Below are 14,793 nucleotides of genomic sequence, written 5' to 3' on the forward strand. Positions count from 1 at the left end.
GGCACCTGCCAAAAACTAGTCAGCTACCTCTAGAAGGTGAAGTAACTGTCAAGCTCAAATGGAGTTTGACCATCTTGCTTCTAGATGTGATGTAGGGTACTGGGCTGGTATTTGTTGTCTCCTCTCCCCCCCCCCCCCCCAAAACAAGTGTCCTTTAAGACGCATCTGGGGAAATAAAGAGGATGATACCTTGAATTTTTTAGCTGCATGCTGTGTATTGCCTTCTGGTGTTTCTGAATGAAAATGGGGTAGGGGAAATGCTTCCTTAGGGAAAGGTCTTGCTCAGTGTAGTGCAGGCCCTCCCCTGATATATGCAATGGTGGAAGTAAAAGGAGCTATGCTAAACAATATTGTTTTGGTTCTGGGCCAGATCTAGTGCTAAAACTGAACTGAGGGCAGGTCTGCACTGTAAATAATTGCGATGCAGTATTCTCCAGGCTGGGTCAGGACAGCAGGCTTTAAACTGGATTAATTTTGCTTAGAAGTTGCAACTTTGTGACCACCAGTAACAGAAGTAACAAGCAGCTGACCTAGTGGCCTACTAACAAGTTGTCTTTTCAGCTCTCAGTCTCACTCCTGTGGGACTGAGTGTGCAGAAGAGAGCCCATGCTGAGATTATTCCAGTTCACTGGGCCTTAACATGCATGAATTTTTCATGACAAACAGCACACTGAATGTTTTGTCCTCTTTTAAGCTCTGCCTTCTGGCACTGGTACAAAGCCGTGATTAAGCATGCATGGAAATTTCCACTGCTCTACTGCTGCACCAGGCGGCCGGCTGGAAACTTCAGCAGCGCTATCGAGGCCCTGGGCTTCCCCACCCCGTTACAGCAGCAGAACGCGCTGTTGTAAACATGAGATTTCATCTCTGCGGTTTCGACGCCTCCTGGCTAGAAAGCCCCGAGGCCGCTCCGAGGAGATCTGCGTTTGCGCTTCCCCTAGACGCCGGCCTTTGCACCCCACGCCTGCGAGGCCTGACTGATCGCCCCAACCCCCCCCCAAGCGGGCAGCTCGCAGCCGCCGGGTCCCGGCCCGGCGCCCCCTCTCCCCTCCCCGGCCGCCTGGCGCCGAGTGAACCCGGGTGGGCCGGAGAGCGCGAAGCAGCCGTGAGGGGGCCGCGAGAGACGCCCGCCCCGCGCGGGAACCGAGCGCCGCCGCCGCTGGGCGGGCCGGCAGCTGCGCATGCGCGCTCCGCGCCTCACCGCTCCTGCGCGCGCAGCCGTGGCGCGCGCGGCGCATGCGCGGTGCTCGCAGCGCCCCTCCCCCCTCGCCGTGTGAGGGAGGGGAGGAAGATGGCGCTGGGCTGCGGCCAAGGGGCGCGTCTGTGCGGCCGGGCTCGCTTGGGGCGCCCCGCGCTGAAGCGGCGGGCGCCGGCTGCGGGGTCCCCGGCGCGGCCCTACGCGGCGGGCGGCGGCGGCGGCGAGGCGGCGAGCGGCGAGGCGCTGCTGGAGGTGTGCCGGCGGCGGCACTTCCTGCGGGGCGGCGCGGAGCCGCGGCCCTGGCGCGCCTACCTCAGCGGCTGCCCGCCGGGCTTCGGGCCCCTGGGCGTGGCGCTGCGCGGCAACCTGGCGGCGCAGTGGTGGGAGGCGGTGGCCGCCTTCCGGGAGCAGGTGTTCGCGGCGGACGCGCCGCTGCACGGCCCCGCCGGCCCCGGCGCCCCGCTGGCGGGGGATGATCTCCGGCTGGTGCCCTCCGAGACGCTGCGCGAAGCCCTCCGGGGCGGGGGCCGGGAGCCGGGCGGCCCCTCCGCCGAAGAAGTGCTGGGGGCCGCGGGGCTGCTCCGCGAGTCGCTGCTTCCCGGTAGGTCCCGGGGCCGGGGGAGGCTCTGGGCCGCCCGCTCGCGTTTCGCTGGCAGGGAGCGAAGCCGCCGCGTTGTTTCTGGCCGTGTCAGTCCACCGGCTGGGAGCTGGTGTCCTTTCCACGGACCCGAGCGGCACGAGTGCCTGAACGTGCATCTCGCTCTTCGCGCGTTTAGGAAATGGGCTCATTAAAATCACAGTTGCCAAAGTACCCAGAGCAATCGTGCTGTACAAGCCGCTGACCTAATGTTTGCACAGCATGAAAGCTAATTAGACCGCATGTATAAATGGACTGTGTAGCACAGGGATCTTAAATTCAGTATATGATTTCACTATAATTAAAAAATTAAAGTTCTTCCTGTGGCTGCTAAAATTAATTATTTGTCTTTTGACAGGTGCTTTAGCACAGTATGTTAACTGTTTAGAGTTGGTAAACAAGAGACTGCCTTGTGGCCTTGCTCAAATTGGAGTATGTTTTCACTCTATTCCAGAAAGTGAACAATACAATGAAAACCTCAGCAGGTACAGTAATGAAGAGTGATTAATCCCTTTTTATACTTAAACCACTTCTTTGAATATGTTTTGCTTTTGGATTATATTTGAACACTGTCTCTTGCTTTTTTCCTATTATTTTTGAAGGAGTTAATTTGCTGACCTTGCTATTGTTTAAAGAATAGGCGAAAGGACCACGTCTTCCCTTGTATGGTTTAGCTCTGCCAGAACTGCAGGACAATGGCTTGATTACTGGTTACGTCAGAGACTCCAATGGTGGAGAAAGGTATTTGCTTGTGCTCTTCTACTGTTTTTAAGATAGGAAGTCTTGGCCTTCCTGTCCCCCCCCCAGGGGGACTGGACTTAATGATAAGTTTTTTGTAGCTATATTGCCAGTTGTTCATCACTGAAATGCATGTATTTCTTGCAAGAAACAGAAAAACTGCTTAAGATTATGACAAATCTGTTAAGTAGTTCATAACATGACTTGCAGACAGGCAAATGTTTTGCTTTTGTACATGATTTGAGATCAAGGTGCTATAAAACAAAAGTGTTTTGGGTTGTGATTTATAAAAAGCACGTGGTACTTCAAGCTAAAGCATATCATGGACTTCCGCTTGCCTTACAGATTTATTTGTTGTGATTAATATAGCATACATAGTAATGGGTCACCTCTTATATCTTTAATTTTCAGTTTGCGATAGGCCCATCTAACTTCAGCAGCAGTGACTTTCAGGATGAAGAAGGAAGAAGAGGATTTAATTTATGCTATGACTTTCCTTGGGGGAAGGAAGCAATAGAAACATTGATAAATCTCGGTGATACTGAACTGTTACAAATGTATCCAGAGGATAGATCAAAATTACTTGTAAGCCTTAACTTAGTTTTATGATATTAAAAATGTTTCTTGATTAAAAAATGATGCGTGAGAGAAATGATTTTTTTGGTGATCCAGTTGCTTGAAGTGTGACCATCTTTTTATTCTGTTGTGGTAAAAGCAATATAATTGGTACTTTGCAATCAGACCTCCTTTGGATGATCTTATCATTGCAGATAAAATAGGCATGGAAGCTAAATAATTTTTGCATGGAGTTAATTCTGTGAAATTAGAAATGAGGTATATTGACAAGACAGCTGTTGTCAGTTGCATAGTCTTTATTGGTGAGCTGTTGTTAAGACAAACTGTGTGTTTCCTTGCTAAGTTCACGTCAAAAAGATTCTGTAAATGCTTCCTTTTATAGCTTGTCCCATTCCATGCTTAGAAGTACTATGTATGTGGCTTAAAGAATCATAAGCTGTGCACGTGGCTTTATAAAAGTTATCACATTCRATAAGACAAAAGGGGGAATAGAGCGGAGGGAAACTGCTCTACTGAATATATTGGACAGGGGGAACATGCCAGTCATCTTAATTTCTGTTTTTGCAGCTTTCTTATTTTTTGTACAGAAGTTGGAAAATATGGCACTTGTTAGGTGAGGTAGTGATTTCTCAAAGCGTGGAGACAGATTCTTGTGGTCACTTGGAAGTAATCTACACACTTCCAAAAGAAAATGCAGTTTCAAGTGTATTGCGAGTAGATTTAAATTTATTATCAGAGAGTAGGGACAAGAAAATATGGCATCTTCCTCACATGTCTTACTTTCCCCAGTGTTACAGTCTTAACTAGTTATTATTACACTCTAAAATTGCCAGTAACTCTTTTTAAATATATGTCTGACTGTATTTTAAATGTGATAAGGGTGCTTGAGATCAATGCTTCATTACACATTTAAAGTAAACAGAAGACCCTTTGAGGCAGTGTTTGAGGTATCCCTCTGTGGGTTTTTTTCTTCTCAGGGCCGAGATGGAAGGAAGAATGTTATTCCTCATGTTCTGTCTGTGAGTGGAAATCTGGACCGAGGAACATTAGCGTATCTCTTTGATTCTCTACAGCTAGTTGAGAATCCATTAATGAAAAAGAAAAATTCACAGAGAAAGGTAACTTTCTGTAGAAAGCAGAGGAAGAACAGATGGTGGATGAAGGGTCCAGGTCTAAGTACAAAACTTGAATAGAAAAAGTCACACCCCAGGTCAACACAAATATATCCGTAAAAGCCCCAGGATAGACTGAACTAGCCAACAGTGAAGTGCTTTTGTTAGTTTAGAGCAGAGTGTTGGGTGCAACCTTGTTGGTCAGCTGTTGTGGTAAACTTAAACAGAGACATCTCCCTCTCCTTTCACATCTCCATTCTCTGTTCCCTTCCCCAACAGGTGCAGACAGAACACTTTTTACTGATAGCAACAGACTGGGCCCATGGTACTGCCTTTGCAGTCCTTCCTACCCACATACGCAATTTTTTCTCCTATTCTGAGGTCTTTGCTTCTCTCTGATGCTTAGTGGGCTGTTGTAAGTGATGGTGGAGTTATGAGGAACAATGTAGTTGCTAAGTGGGAGAAAGGATGTTTGGGGAGGCTTCTTCCAGCAGAGTTTGCAGGTTGCTAGAGAAGAGTAGAAAAAGTGGGTCAGAGATGGTAGTGGGTTATTTTTCTCAAGGACCATTATTAACTCTGCTTCTACGGTGGTTTTCTGGAGTTCCCGAGTGCTAGCTTTCAAACAGTACTTGTTACTCAAATAAGTGTTCTGTCTCCTTTAAGAATAGGCGGTAGACTGGATGTGAAGTGTCTAGTGGGCTGTCTCTTGGATCTCTGGCTTTATCATAAAAGATGATGCAGCTCTGCTGGCAAAGCTTCATTTTCTTTACAGCACTCAGCTGACGCAGAATAATTTCTGCCATGGTAATGTAGCTGGCATGTGTGCTRGTTATATCAAGTATGATTTGCTTTCTTTCAGGTTATGATTTTGTTCTATGAGACAAATTATGCATGTTTAGAACCTTTTCTAGCAAAGCTGCTTTTTCATTCAGTAAAAAAAATGAAAAAATTTCAAATGGCTTTTTTAATATTCTGTAGTTCTGTTTAAATGTATTTAGTGTAGATAGTAATCTGTCACTTTTTGTAACATTAGGTACTTAAGCTTCACCCTTGTTTAGCACCTATTAAAGTGGCCTTGGATGTAGGAAAAGGTCCGACAACAGAGCTGAGACAGGTATGTTGTAAGAAAGCATTTTAATTATGAGCATGTTGTCTTCTGTTATAATTCTTACAGTATTTACATTTGGGGAAAATCGTGCTGCTACTTTGTGGTTCTTGGAGAGTCATGTTTGCATAGGTTCAGTAGTGCTTCCACTGTGTAGCTTGTGAGTTTTGGCGCAAGGAGTACACCATGGAAAGTGGGAAGCAGATAACCTGCCTGGCTTTAATGTACTCCTTTTACTATTAATAAAGTTGATACTAATTTTATGCAAAATGGAAGAAAATAAAATCAGCTTAATCTTGCATAATTACATAATGTGGGTTACATCTTCAGAAGGCTTTTTGTTTGTTTGTTTTTTAAGTCAGTTATGTTTAAGAAATACACACAGAAGGGAGAAAACTTACCTTGGCATATTTTTTAAATAAAAATGGAGATCTAGCTGCCAAGTTGCTTTCCACTTTGCGCTTGTTTTAGCCAGTAAATTAATACCAGTTAGGAATGCTAATATCACACATACTACAGTTTGAATGGCTTCTTTGTCTAGGATTTCAAACCCTCAAAGACTGTCTCTTACTTCTGTTTTTAAATAAACACAGGTTTGTCAAGGATTATTCAATGAACTGTCAGAAAACAGAATTTCTGTATGGCCAGGATATCTTGAAACCATGCAGATATCTCTGGAACAACTTTATACAAAGTAAGGAAAAATAGTGTTTTGTAAATTAAACTATGAAGGTGAAAGATGAGATTCTGTGAACTAGTGAAAATAAACCAGTTCTCAATAAGCAGTCATCATGTGCAGTAGCCAAGTGGCTGAAGGCATGTATTCAGAACCATACATTTAAACTTGATTTTTTTTTTTTTTTTTTTTAATGAAGAGCAATGCCAGGTAGTTCACTTAAGAATTAAATGAACTGTGCATCTTTCATACTTTTCCATTGCTATTGCTGTTGCTCTTGAACTGTGAAGTGCCTGTTAGAGACCTTCCTATGAAAATAAACTTCTTAAGATGAGTCATTAACTTGCAGAACTGATTTATTTTCCATTTTTGCATCTGGGCTGGCATCTGTGTTTCATTCTTAAGTACTGTTTCAAATCACACACCATATCTGGCCTTGATCCTAAAGTTTTTCAAGCCTGGAATGATTACTAATGGTATATTTGATGGAATTCTTTGTGCAGATAAATAATATTCCAGTAAGTGATCCATACACAAGTTTCAGGCTGATCAGGAGTGAATTTTGAGCATATCAATGAATATTTTTTTCCCTTACAGAAAACATATATGAATAATTGTTCATGTACAGTAGTTTTCAAAGTAAGCCTGGTTATTAAAAAATAGAAAAAAGATATTCTGCTTCTACAAAAATATACATGTAATAGGTTGTTGGATAAAATTCTCTTTATGTTCTGAAGTGACTCAATAACTTAAGGAAATTTATTGAGAAATAAAGGAATGGTAACAAGAAAATGTTATCTTCACTCTTGACTTAGTACAGTGTAACAAAAATAAATATTTACAGCATATGGTCATTTGTACATAACTTATCTCAATTTTTCATACACCAAAAGCAGTAACAGGTGTGCTGATCTCTTTTCAGATATGATGAGATGAGCGTTCTCTTCACCGTATTGATAACTGATGCTACTCTGGAGAATGGAGTGGTCCAGCTGAGAAGCAGAGACACCACCATGAAGGAAATGATGCACATTTCTAGGCTGAAGGACTTTTTAACTAAGTATGTAACATCAGCGAAAAACATATAGACTTAACTCAGTCTAATAAAAGGAATTTCTTAAATCTCTGTGCCTGAACTGACTTTCCAGGGTGTCACTGGTCCAGTGATTTCTCTGAAAATAGTTCCACTAAAGCTTGTTGGTGCATCTCTTTTCTGTCAAATCTGGACCATCTAGGTTTCTAGATTACCCTGAAAAGAGGGAAGAAACAAACTTGTCCATCATTAGCAGGGCTAACTGTATTCTTCTTCATATCTTCAGTTTCACTATCTTATTGAAAACATTCAATTCTAACTTRAAAATTCATCTTCCATCTAGGTATTGCTAATATGCTGCCAAATTATGGTCTCTGCTGGAATATAAATGGTATTTTATACAAAAGACTTTCAAATATTAAATTTAGAAAAGTTTAATAACATTATTTAATCTTTCTAATATCTGTTCATGAGTGTATTTTATCACATGGCCTCTGYTCTCCAATCCAGCATGTAAGCTACTATGCCTTGCACTTGATTTAAAAATAATAATAATAATAAATGTATTAACGGTAACAGAGGAATTAGAAGAAATCAGTTGTAAATAGTTCTCGTCAAGCGTTTTTGTTAGACAGAATTTTAGTAGACAAAAAAAATTTTAGTAGACAGAAAATCTGTGCCATAGAGTGAAAACAAGACTAATGTGCGGTTATGTTTATACTATACCTGAGTATTGTAGTCAAAATCAGATAATGAGAGTTGGAATATAAATGAAGCTGAGTGATTTTGATCTTCTGTAGATTTACTATGTGTATACAGCTTGTTAAGTTAGTATATTGAACAGGTGCTTTAAGGTGTATGCAACAATGCATGCAGTCACTGATAATCATTAATGTCACAGAAGACAAGAACTTGCCTTAAAATCTCTTCTGTTAACATGGTGCTAATGTAACTATAAATGGGTTATTTGCAACTGCTATACACTAAATAATATGAATTACTGCATAGTATAATTATATACCAAATATATAGCTGTCAAGATTGGACTAGACAATCTCCAGAGGTCCCTTTCCGTCTCAGCGATTCTGTGACAAATGGTGCAAGGTTAATACAGTATACCTGGGTGACTTACTGAAGCCTTGGAATTCTACCTAAACTGGCTATGGAACAACATTAAATCCACCCAGGCAATGAGCTTAAGAGACGTCTTAGAAACAGCCTACAGTAGGATGCAGAATCTCTTTCAGAATTAACTGCCCAAAAGTTAATTTTAGCCTCCCATTCCTTCTCCATCAAAGCTGAAGTAATGTTGAACTGTGAAGCTGCCATCCTTGCTGCTAGGTAACGACAGGTACAGAGGCCAAATATGGATCCTCTAGAATGTGCTTAGAGGACAGCACAGTTGGGATTATTTTTTGTAGTAGCTGACTAAACTATTTTTCATTATTTGTTTGTATACAATCCAGTTACTACTTCATGAGAATTACTCACTCGTCAGACATGCACAGGAACACAGATCTGAGTGAAAGCTTTCCATTTGGATAGCATTAATCAGCTCATAGTTTTTGCTTTCTGTTTGTTCATCAGATACACATAGTGCCAGACTATATACTATGTCCAACTTACCTGGCAGTGATTCCATGGATTTTTGTTTTTAATGGTGCTACTTGGGCAATAAGGTGCTGTTTGACTAATGGTTTTGGTATTTGGGTCTCTGAGTTCCAATTTTTACCTGTTCTGCACTTTGTTTCAAGTTGAAGTCCCTAGGAATTGTCATTTTGGGGATTTCACTATCAGAGAAAACTAACTTATTGTTTGTCTACAAAATAAGACAGGAAAACAACATCTGAGCATCATCTACTCTTTCTGTGCAGGCTCAGTGATGCTCAGAACATCTGAGGAGCAAAAGATTCTTTAAAATATGTAATTCAGTAAATCACAAGTGAGATCCTACCTTGTACTCCATCTCTTATGATGACCTTTGAATAGATTGTAGCACAGGTCCTCTTCTCTGCTAAAAGCCAGAATAACATAATCCGTCCTTTAATAAGGGTACACTTCAGTAGCTTAATATGCCATTAGCAGCTTGGTCACTGATAACATGGCCTGCATGGTTTCAAAATTAAGCTGTTGAGTTTTTGAATCATAAGTTGGTGATAGACCTTTTTTTTTCTTCCATTTTTTTTTTTCTTCCTTTTTTTTCTTCCTTTTTTTCTTAAGTCTTAAATTTACTTTAATTTCTCTGTAGTAAGTAAGCAGTTTCACTACATAACTGCTACTCTCTAAAAAAAAATCCCCAGCAAAATCCCCCCAAAATATTTTTGTGCACCCCAGATGTTTCACTACTATAATTTCAGGATTTTTACCTTTTTCATCTTCCTTTCTAATAACGGTAAAGTTGGCATACTCTTCTTCAGGTTTAATGTACTCTGGATTAAAGATGATGAACAAGAGGTAAGTACAAGAAGTTATGGCCAGGTCATTTTTATCTTGGTACAAAGCAGTGAGATTCAGGATATAAAATCTAAACATGCTTCTTGTAGCATGTATGGGCCTTATCAGAGCTATTTTCACTCTYTTTGCAGGCAATGTGGGTAGAATGTTGATTGGTATCTGGAACAAGAGGCTGCAGAGAGTACGAGGCAAACTGAGCAGAGCTGCTAGAATTCTGCTTATTTACCACCTGAGCAGGAAGGCAGACTTGTTGGGGGAGAATGATTCCCTTTTGGTATTTAGGAACAGGAAACATAGTATCTTTGTGTTTGTTTTGCTTGAAAATAGTGAAAATCATGTATAAGGAGGATTTGAAAAGATCTACGAGATAATAATTAGCATTGTGGCTTTCATGCAATGTCTTCATTATTGCATGTTTTCTACAATTGGAGTAGTACAATGTCTTAATTCAGTTGCCTTGTTGACTGTTATCTAGTGTTACTTCATTGTTTGAAGTGACTTTGAGTCTTGTCAAAGTTAAGAAACACAAAGAACTAACGTGTACTGAACAATTCAGAACAAAAGGCAGGAGCTGCACAAGTTTTCTTTTGCTACAACATGTATCCCATTTTTGACTCTTAGTAAATGGGCACTGTACTTCTGGTTTACTCTCTGGTTTTTAATTTTTTCCTCTGCAATGGCTGTTCCTATCTTCACCATGAGTTTCCAAATTCAATTCTTCATTTTTTTCTTTTCTGTTTATAGTAGATTCTTGTGTGAGACTCCAGAACCCTTTACCCAGTATAATCAAAGTTGCAGTTTTGGCTGTGTGGCTGACAGGTGGTAGACTGTAAATATGGATCCTGGGGGACTTCAAATGCTGCCTCTGCTGGTTATGGTCAGCACGCATGTTAGCTCACTAACTGGTAGTAGGGGTCCCTTTCTCCTTTCTTTTGCAATATCTAAAGGAATTGTCCCATACTAACTACAAATAGTATAATGGTATTCTTCAACCAAACTCTTGCAAGTAAGTTTTGTGTCTACACGGAGAGTGACGTCAACTTACCAATCTCTGTGTATATGACATAGTTTTCTGTCTCTTCTGCATTCATTGTTGAAATAAGGCCAGCTGAGGACTTAGCAAACTTATTTTTTTCTGCAAATTGTAAAAGAAACAAACACATATGCATATATACATATATACATTTCTCTTGGGGGAAATAAACAGCTCCATGATATTTTTTTTATATTTGAACATCTTAAATAATGTTATTTTCATGATTAATACTGCTCCTTAACCAAGGGCATTTTTAAAAGAATTTCTTTTCTTTATTATGGACAGTAAGGACCAATTCTTGCCAACATTTATGTATATATTTAATTTAGATATTGCTTTGCCTCTCATAGCCCAGGCCTGCCATCTAAAACATAGCTGAGAAGTCAATGTCTTTTAAGTGCCTCCAATTTATGTTGGTTAAGAGCAGAGTGACAACATCTAAAATTCCCAGAGCTTAATTCTGCTTGTAACGTGATGTTTACATATTAGAATGTGTTGAGGACATAAGTTAGCACCTCTGGAAAATGAAATAGACATTAAATAACTCACTTGCTTTACATGAAGGAATAATGAAAAATGGAATTGCCAGAGCAAATCCTATTGTCAACAACAGCAGGATCAGCCCAAGAGAAATGAGCAATGGTTGAGAACTRCTTCTCTCTTCTGTTAAAAAGAAAAAAAAAAAGTGTTTATGCAAATAAATGTTGTTTCATATTCTAAGTATTTTCTGTAACTTAAAATCAAAACTTTGCATTTCTTTCACCTTTCAGATTAACTGTGGTTAATAGAACTACTCAGGAGAGTGCAAACTGCACGCTGCCACAGCAGGAGGGAGTGTGCTGCAGCCAGTGATCTAGTAAGACTAATGAGATTGAAGGGCCCTCCCTTTCATAGGAACCAGAGAGAAAAATGAAGCTAGGATCTCCCCCAGGTAGAGCAACAGGAGAGCAAAGGTCTCTTCTAACAGTGAATCCTTTATGGTCGTCCTACACGGTCACTTCAACTACCACTACGTTCTTGCATGGAATTCTGTCTTTTTACCTTAATTTTAAAAGAACCCAGGATTTTTGTTTTTTATTATTATTATTCTAATCATTATAGCTTCAACATAACATTGTGGGGAGAAAAATTATGCCTAAAAGACTTGCATTGTTACTAGATTCTGAATTTTGTGTGGTCCTTGTTTATTGACGATGGTAAATTGTTTGAAATGTGCATACCTGCTAATGTAAAGTTGAAACTGTTGCTGTATTTTGTGTTATTGGGAAAGCCGTTTTCAGCTCTGCATTTATAAGTTCCAAAGTCACTAGATGAATCGATAAACAGAGAAAACATAGCTGCTTCCTTCTTCTGCATCTTCATTGGGCGAGAGATGCTCTTTCTTTCTCTGAAGAATATGTATGTGATAGGAAGAGAACCATTTTCTGAGAAACAAGATAGTGTCACATTCTGTCCTTTCTTTGCTTGAGAGCTGGGTGAGCTTAACACTGGTTTGGAAACTGGCTCTGTAAAAAGAAAACAAAAAGACTGCATCACTGAGTACAGAACAAACTCCAAAGGAAGACAGCAACGCAGGCAAATGAGATGGGCCTAAGGGACAGAGGGAGCAGTGAGCCAGATCAGAGTAGCACTGCTGACCCCTGATACTAGTGGGCAGTAGTTAAGTTCAGCTCTGCAATCAAGGCAGGCACTCACTGCAGTGCAAAACAGCACCTGCCTCAAACAAAACCCTGGCGGAATGGATCAGACAGTGGGTGGCTCTGTGCTCCTAAAATAAAATGTGCTGGGAAGGTATACAGCAAGACCTACCTATAAGTGAGAAGTTGAGACTTTTGCTGTATTTTCCATCATTGGGGGTTCTATACTCAGCTTTGCATTTGTATTCACCCACATCACTGGCAGAGTTGATAGTCAGGTTAAACAAAACTGCGGTCAAGCCCATCCCATTTAGTGTGGCTACCTTCTGATTTCCTTTAAACAGTGTGTATCTGACAGGTGGATAGCCAGAGTCTGAGTGACAGGAGAGGCTCACATTCTGGTTCATCACTACTTCCAAAGTGCCCTGGACATGCCTGAGCGTGGGGCTGGAGATCATCTCTAGAAAGAAGAAACTTCTGAGTGAATTCGTTGCACCTATCATCCAAGTATCTCCCAGGTTATTCCCAAAATATGTTGAGGACCATGCTGTAGTTTTCTGTTGAAATAGATCATCCTAATATTTTTTCACCTCCAGTAGCAGGCAACACAACTTTGTATTTTTCAATGACAGTATGTAGCTTCAAACATTCAATGAAAAATGTGTATCTTCATACAAAAGAGAGCATATCCACACAAAGCCAACAGGTATTTAGATGAACCAACAAAAAACTTTTGTACCACAACAGCAATGACAAATAGAAGTATAACAGAGAAATACAAATATTATGGGGTGTTAGTTGTAGGAGAAAGTAGCCTTATATGCTAGTTGAGAGGTAGCATGTGAGCCTGCGAGTAAAGACAGTATTTTATCTGTGGCCCTGTGTAAATAGGCAGAATTAATCACGTGTAAACAGATCTAACTTTATCCTCCCCAACTTTTGAATAGTAGCAGCAGTAGCCTTGACTGTTTATCAAAATAGTTTGGTTTTATGGGATCACACAAGTACAACTGTGAGAAAAACCTGCAACATCTTTTCATAGAAAATGCTAATAAGCCAGCTGCGATTAAGATAAATCATGGCAATTCTAGAGTTATAAAATAGTTTTGAATAACTTAAAGCAATTTTGAATGTACATACAATTGTGTATCAGCAAGAAGAAAGTTAACTTTGCATAGAAAATTTTAAACTGTCTCATTGTGCGAACAAGGGAAAAAGTTTTTATTTTACTTGACAGCTTCAGACATTCTAGAATCCCTCCCCCTTTTTTGTGTGAGCAGTTGATGCCAAGACATATATCACAAAAATGGAGAAAAGAACCTACCTCTGCGTTCTGCAGTTAATTTCTGAATCTGCTGAGAGACTTGAGCTTAAAAGAGAAGAAAACTTTCAGACGAGAAACAATGGCTGTTGTTTAGAATTATTTGTAAGAAGTATGTCCTTGGCTTACCATAGGAAAACAGCAGAACAGTGAGAAAAAACATTTTCTTTCAAAGATGAAGCTGATACTGAACAGGGCAGATGGTGTAGTTACACTGGTAAGGAGATCTTTGAGGAGTGGCTCAAAAGCCAAGTGGTTGAGGAAGTCCTAAATACGGAAGTGCTGATTGTTACTGATGATGTTTGGAGAAAGACTTTTGTTGTATTCCATTTATATTTAGCCTATGGCAGTCACGTTACAGTAGTGGGTGGAAGAAAAAGCTTTGTGGTGAGGAACAGCTGTTTGAGATACAACTGTTATGTATAGTTGTTTTAAGATGTCGCTAATATAATCAGGAACTTCATGTCTGAGAGCCGTGTTGTAGAACTATGCTACCATGTAGTCTACAGCATTATATATAATTTGTCTAGAATTCTTCTTATAGAGGACTGCTCACTGAACTGATTCATATCCCACAGTCACACATTTGCTAGTGATAATGCAAGAGATCCTCTGGGAGCATGTGGTTGAGACTAAGGGAGAGTGTGGTACTGCTCTTTTTGGCAGCAATATCATTTTATAAAAATTGACAAAAAAAAAAAAGAACATTAGTGCTTAATTAATGGAAGTTTTAAGATGTTGAGAAATATTCCTAAATGACTAGGGAAATATTTTGCCTACTAGGGAAATATTTTGGTCAAACTTCAAATTTTAAGCTGTGAGAAAATTAGATCTTATAGTAGAAGGTAGAATCTCATCATGGACTTGAGTTCAACACCATCTTCTTCTTGCAAAGCAGACTTTGATGATTAATTTAATGATCTAGTCAGTAACACAAAGCTGCATTATTACAGTGATGGCAAGTGGATGTTCTTAATTTGTCATCCTGGGTCTCTGGGCAAGGTAGATGTAATCTTYAGAGTGTGTGTGTGTATCTAGGCTTCTGGAGTTGAGAAGAATTTGCAGTGCCACTAATGTGCTTTGCCTAATACAGTATAGCAGGAAAGAGGACAGGCTCTGAGGATACATGCAACTGATTGCCTGAAAGCTCTGGGGCTTTAATATACATCCAGCAGTAACATTGTCAATATACATTGAAGAACTGAAGTTTTGAAGAACTCTAGGCTCTGTATATGAGGAGCTACTGTACAGTTGAGTGCCTTAAAAATAT

The 14,793-nt window shown here is 40.4% G+C and overlaps 2 protein-coding genes across 4 annotated transcripts; one reads left to right on the plus strand and one right to left on the minus strand.

Annotated features, from left to right (window-relative positions):
- The first annotated feature begins 1,252 nt into the window (after positions 1–1,252).
- POLG2 (DNA polymerase gamma 2, accessory subunit) lies at positions 1,253–7,859 on the plus strand. The gene is made up of 8 exons (XM_026067526.1): positions 1,253–1,799; positions 2,194–2,320; positions 2,471–2,576; positions 2,985–3,158; positions 4,127–4,267; positions 5,295–5,375; positions 5,960–6,060; positions 6,965–7,859. Exons 1-8 carry the CDS (start codon positions 1,292–1,294, stop codon positions 7,128–7,130), a joined length of 1,404 nt encoding a protein of 467 aa, XP_025923311.1. The 5' UTR covers positions 1,253–1,291; the 3' UTR covers positions 7,131–7,859.
- MILR1 (mast cell immunoglobulin like receptor 1) lies at positions 6,948–13,988 on the minus strand. 3 transcript variants are annotated; one of them, XM_026067527.1, is made up of 8 exons: positions 13,653–13,988; positions 13,527–13,571; positions 12,375–12,662; positions 11,786–12,070; positions 11,115–11,228; positions 10,575–10,664; positions 9,030–9,504; positions 6,948–7,034 (listed from the first exon to the last, which is right to left on the minus strand). In XM_026067527.1, exons 1-7 carry the CDS (start codon positions 13,684–13,686, stop codon positions 9,143–9,145), a joined length of 1,218 nt encoding a protein of 405 aa, XP_025923312.1. In that variant the 5' UTR covers positions 13,687–13,988; the 3' UTR covers positions 6,948–7,034; positions 9,030–9,142. The 3 variants fall into 3 exon arrangements, with proteins under 3 accessions (XP_025923312.1, XP_025923314.1, XP_025923313.1); XM_026067529.1 differs by lacking the exon at positions 13,527–13,571; XM_026067528.1 differs by having other exon boundaries at positions 12,375–12,759; positions 13,527–13,988.
- Positions 13,989–14,793: the final 805 nt, after the last annotated feature.

The sequence above is a fragment of the Apteryx rowi genome, unplaced genomic scaffold (assembly GCF_003343035.1).
Source record: "Apteryx rowi isolate R43461 unplaced genomic scaffold, aptRow1 scaffold_26, whole genome shotgun sequence".
NCBI lineage: Eukaryota > Metazoa > Chordata > Aves > Apterygiformes > Apterygidae > Apteryx > Apteryx rowi.